Here is a 5,066-nt window from a genome sequence, read left to right on the forward strand (position 1 = left end):
ATATATATTTGCCAAACACTCAAGTAGTTGATTATCTGATTATTGTGATATCAACAAAATAATCAAATCCAAACACTGTTGATTATCTGATTATTGTGATATCAAACAACATAATCAAATCCAAACACTATCTTTCTGCAGCACGTTTTGTTACAGCTAATTATCTGATTCTGATTATTCAAAACGCATAATCTATTTTCAAAACTCAACCCCAAACACCCTCTTATTAATCTATTTTCAAAACTCAACCCCAAACACCCTCTTATTCGTTCTTATAACTAATTTAAATTATGATCATGTTTTAATATGGAACAAACATGACACAACGTGCGGAGTTACATTCACACAATATTTGTTATGTAAATATGATACACTGGATAACTATATGGACGCTATTTAGATTGCCTCTGTCTCGCTTTTTTATTAGTTGTTTTTATTTATTTTGGTTGTATATATACATTTTTTAGTATTGATTTTTGATTAGTTGATTTTATTTATTTTGATTGTATATATACTTTTTTTAGTGTAGAGTGACAATAAGCTAAACCTTGAAATCAAACCAATCCTAAACCCAAACCAATACTAACTATTCGTTAGGTTTGATATTAAGTTTCATCATTTGTTTTGGTTTACTAAACGGTGTGTCAAAACCAAACCATGAGTATCTATCATTTGTGGTCTAGTGGTTGGAAAAATTTGGGTTCTTTTTGGAGACTCAAGTTCAATCTACACTAGTGTCACATTTGGTGGATAAAGGCAATGAAGGCTAGTTCTCCCAGGCCCTAGGTTAAGAGTTGAAGCCTGAGTCACCCTGCCAAAAATTCTCTCTTCTGACGACACAATCCCCTGCCATTAGCAGTGGGTGGTATGGTTTCCCGGGAAACGTTGTTAGCCAAACTCTTACGCCGGCGTGAGCCCGGTTAAGACAAAATAGTATGACCAGAGTGAGGTTAGAGCCCTCTGTTTAGGAGGGTGTGAAATCTCTCTCAAAAATTAAAAATTTTCACCGTTAAAAAAAAATAAACAAACCATGAATACCTTTGCATTCATATACTTGCTTAAACAACTTTCAATTGCAAGGATGATTTTAAGATCTATAATACCCTTTATTTTATTTATTTATTTATTTTTTCTTTTGGTGGAAACAACCCAATATCATTCCACACAAAAGGTCAATTACAAAGCAATGGCAGGTAGTCGGGCAACAAGTTGCGCCGCCACCCTCTTTTGAATAACGAAAACACGGAAAATAGCTAATAATCGACAATAATAATAATAATAAGCTTTTCATGATTAAACATACATGGTAGAATTAAAAGAACAAAAAGGTACAATATTTCAAGATCTCAACACTAAATATCAAAAGTTTTTAATGAAAAGGGGAAGTTAAAATTTGCATGACCGTTTTCAACGGCTTCACTCTAACATGACACCCTTCAACAAACGGACGCTTTAAGGCAAAACCGATGACGTCACTCTCATTCCTAAACATAATATACTCCCGACAATTTACTTTCAACCGGTATCGACGTGAAAGATACCCATATTTCGATCTCAACCGTCCTCTAACTTCAACACTAATTAACACGTTCCCTACGGTCACATCTTGTACCAAATATGCTGCAAGACCAGGCGTCACGGGGACTTCAGTCCCGTTGAGGGACAAAGACCAAACCATGACGCCTGGTGAGCGTAGGTACATTGTTGGAAGCATTGTTGGCGGTGTGATTTGTTGGTCCATGTAGGAGGCGTAAACGCCAAGTTTTTCGAAGTGGAAAGCTTTGTCGTATTCGTTAAACTCGTCTTTGTTGGTGGCGGAGATGGTGAGTAGGAGGTTGGTGGTGAGGATGGGGGTGGGGGTGGGGGTGGTGGAGAGGTTGAAGGTGGAGAGTTTGAAGTCGTGGAGGGTGAAATTAGGTGAGGGGGTGAGGCTGCTGAAAGTGAGTAGGGTTGCCATGGGGGAAACAACAAAGATTGAGTAGATTATGATGAAAATACAAAAGAAGTAGAACTTTCTCCGGCGTATGCGTTGGGCGTCCATGGTGGATGGTGGATGTGAAGCAACCGATGGAGGAAAGTGAAGGACTACGGTGTCCATGGTGGATGGTGGATATGAAGCAACCAGAAGGGGATGACGACGCAGTTTGTTGATGTAAAGGAGGGCTAAGGTGAGGCTAGGGAGACATATATAGTTTATGAGTTATACTATAACTTGGACTCTCCTAGCTTTTTCTCAGGATTTGATGTATACGTATCAATTTATTATTGTATATATCTTTTGATTTTTAGATATAAAAAAAATTCAAAGAAGTATTTAAATAAACATGTTATATGATATATCTAGTTTTTTTTTTTTTTTTTTTTTTTTTTTTGTCAATCCAGTTATATAATAATACAAATACTTTTTTTATTAATTATTATTAGGTTAAAACATCGTGTTTTATACATACTGATTTTATAGTTTTGAATACATGGTATGATGATGATGATGATAATAATGATAATAATAAAATACCAATATTAATAATAATTATTGAAAAGAATATAATGTTTGAGGATATAAATCGATCAATTCTCCTCATTGACTGATCAAATATACTGCTAGAAGTGTTGGATGGATCCAAATAAGATTGATTTGATTTTGAAAGAGATAATTAAAGTTTGAATCTCTTGTAAAGCTTGGTTAATTTATTTATTATTTAGGGATTTTTGAATCTAATCGTAATTGACCAGAATTTAAGAATTTATTTAGTTGATTTAAGCTCATGATTACCTACAGGCCATAAACCCATGAAACACGATCAAATTATCTTAACATCCTTCAAATGTAAATTGAAATTTTATTTATTCTCTCATAGATTGAGAATATGTATTTTCTTTTAAATATATTCAAATATTATTTAGTTGCTAAGATCATTTAACAAAAATAATAATACAAATTCATGTTGAAATTATTCGGCTAGATGAAGCTAAAAAAGCAATATTCAAATTAACAAATGAGTGGACCGTAGTTTATGGATTTGTTTGGCATTATTTGGTTTAGTTAATTTTTTTTAAAGAATAATAAATATTTAGGTATAATATTTTTTAATAATTTAAGAATTAAAAAGAGGTTTGAATTCTTTTATTATAAGTCAGATTAGATTATATTAATATTTCTTGCAAACCCTGGGCTTATTGCTCAGTGGTTATGGAAATGAGGGAAGACTTTTGACCGAAAGGTCTCAAGTTCGATTCCTGATCCACCCGGGTTTTACCGGCTTTGCATTGTCGTGCCCTCGGGCGGGTGCAGGGTCGGGTTTTCCCCGGAACTGGTGGCATGGTGGGCTAGGGGCTCCGTGCGTGCAGGTTGGGCTGCCGCGGGCTACCTTTCGGCCAATGGGTGCCGCGTACGGAGTACCCGGCGATTCTTATGTTGGACGTTCAAAAAAAAAAAAAAAATATTTCTTGCATTTCAATTTATTGAAAGTAACTAGATCAGCGATAATTTAGTGACATTTATTGAAATTAACTAGATCAGCGATAAGTACATTATCTCATTTTGATCGTATTTTGTATATTTTTTTTTTATTACAAAGATCCAGTAAGTTTGTTTTGAATGTTATTTTCAATCATTTGATTTTGGTTTACAATATTCATGAATCCTAAATAACAATTTGGCTAACACACTTAAAATCTAAAACCAATGTTTTAAATACCAGTTTATACCACTGAGGCCTTGAGCCCCGTATGACATGGGCCGGTTAAATTAGCAAACGACAATATGTGTCAGTGGTAAATCCGGTAATTCCGGCTCAAAATGTTGTACCCTTTTTTGTTGATCTACATGTTTGATTTTTAAATTTTAAATTTTCAATAAAAACCCGATAATTTCAAGATTTACCTTTCATATTTCGATAAAAAGGTTACTAAAAACCTAGCAATCATTGAACGCTTGTCGCAACAGTTCCCGACTTCCCAACGAGGCTATATGTCCATTCTATTGTGGCATTCCAAAATCGAGTACTATTGGAGTATTTTATTGATTATTTTTTGTTTTTTTTATCGTTATGGAATCATGTATTGTTAGATTTTTTTTTTATGTTTAAGGTACCGATACCATGCCGAACCAAGTACACATACGTGAAAATATTTTATTAGTAATCGAGCATAACACAAGAAAACATTAGTTTACGAGATCACAAACTCCACCAATATGGCAATATCTACTTCCTTACTATTCCCCTTCCAGAATTTTAAAACGGCATTAACCGATTTTAACGGCGTTAAATTACGCAACCTTAAACTTCAACATGACACTTTTCAGCAAACGGACGTTTAACAGCCGAACCAACGACGTTACCAAACATAATATACGCGGGACAGCTTACCTTCAACCGAAATCGACGTGAAAGCGATCCAAGTTCCGATGTCAATCGTCCTGTAACTTTAACACTAATCGACACGTTCCCAGCGGTCTCATCTTCGACCAAAGACGCCGCAAGATAGGGACTCACGGGGACTTCAGTTCCGTTAATGTACGGAGACCAAACCGTGATGACGGGTGGGTCATGGTACATTTTCCTAGCCGTGATGTTATAATTTTGATTCTCTAGGTACGCAGGAGGAAGCATTGTGGGTAGTGTGATCTGTTCGCTTTTGTAACAGGCGTAAACATTAATGTTGTCGAAGTGGAAACCGTTCAAGTAACGAGTGTTCTTGCAGGAGATGTTGATTTGTAGGTTGGAGGTGAGGGTGGAGGTGGTGGTTGAGACGTTGAAGGCGTAAAGTTTGACGTCGAGGAGGGTGAAAGTGAGTGAGGGGTTAACTATCAGGAAATCGAGAAGTGTAAAGAACATGTATGTGATACATGGGACGGCCAACATGAAGATTATTTTGCAAGAGTTAATCAGTACGCATTCGCGTAACTCGCGCATGTCAGCGGCGCAACTGGTAGTGGTCATGGTGGTTATCGTTGTGTTCCCGAGTTTAATAAACGAAAGAAAAGAAGAGAAAATGAATTAAGAAAGTGGGTATGGTTGTTAATGTTTATGAATCAATTTGACGGTGTGCAGCCACATTACTCT

At 35.8% G+C, this 5,066-nt stretch overlaps 2 protein-coding genes across 2 annotated transcripts; both read right to left on the reverse strand.

Moving 5' to 3' along the window:
• Positions 1-1,369: 1,369 nt before the first annotated feature.
• Positions 1,370-2,098, reverse strand: LOC110932609 (NDR1/HIN1-like protein 1). Its single transcript, XM_022175934.1, has one exon. It carries the CDS (start codon positions 2,096-2,098, stop codon positions 1,370-1,372), a length of 729 nt encoding a protein of 242 aa, XP_022031626.1.
• A 2,182-nt stretch (positions 2,099-4,280) lies between these two features.
• LOC110932610 (NDR1/HIN1-like protein 1) lies at positions 4,281-4,838 on the reverse strand. Its single transcript, XM_022175935.1, has one exon. The coding sequence runs from the start codon at positions 4,836-4,838 to the stop codon at positions 4,281-4,283; it is 558 nt and encodes a 185-aa protein (XP_022031627.1).
• Between the last annotated feature and the right edge of the window lie 228 nt (positions 4,839-5,066).

This window comes from Helianthus annuus, chromosome 3 (genome assembly GCF_002127325.2).
Source record: "Helianthus annuus cultivar XRQ/B chromosome 3, HanXRQr2.0-SUNRISE, whole genome shotgun sequence".
In the NCBI taxonomy this organism is placed as follows: domain Eukaryota; kingdom Viridiplantae; phylum Streptophyta; class Magnoliopsida; order Asterales; family Asteraceae; genus Helianthus; species Helianthus annuus.

Coding starts and splice junctions, on each gene's coding strand:
- LOC110932609 (XM_022175934.1), bottom strand. CDS start 2,098: ATGGACACCGTAGTCCTTCACTTTCCTCCATCGGTTGCTTCACATCCA.
- LOC110932610 (XM_022175935.1), bottom strand. CDS start 4,838: ATGTTCTTTACACTTCTCGATTTCCTGATAGTTAACCCCTCACTCACT.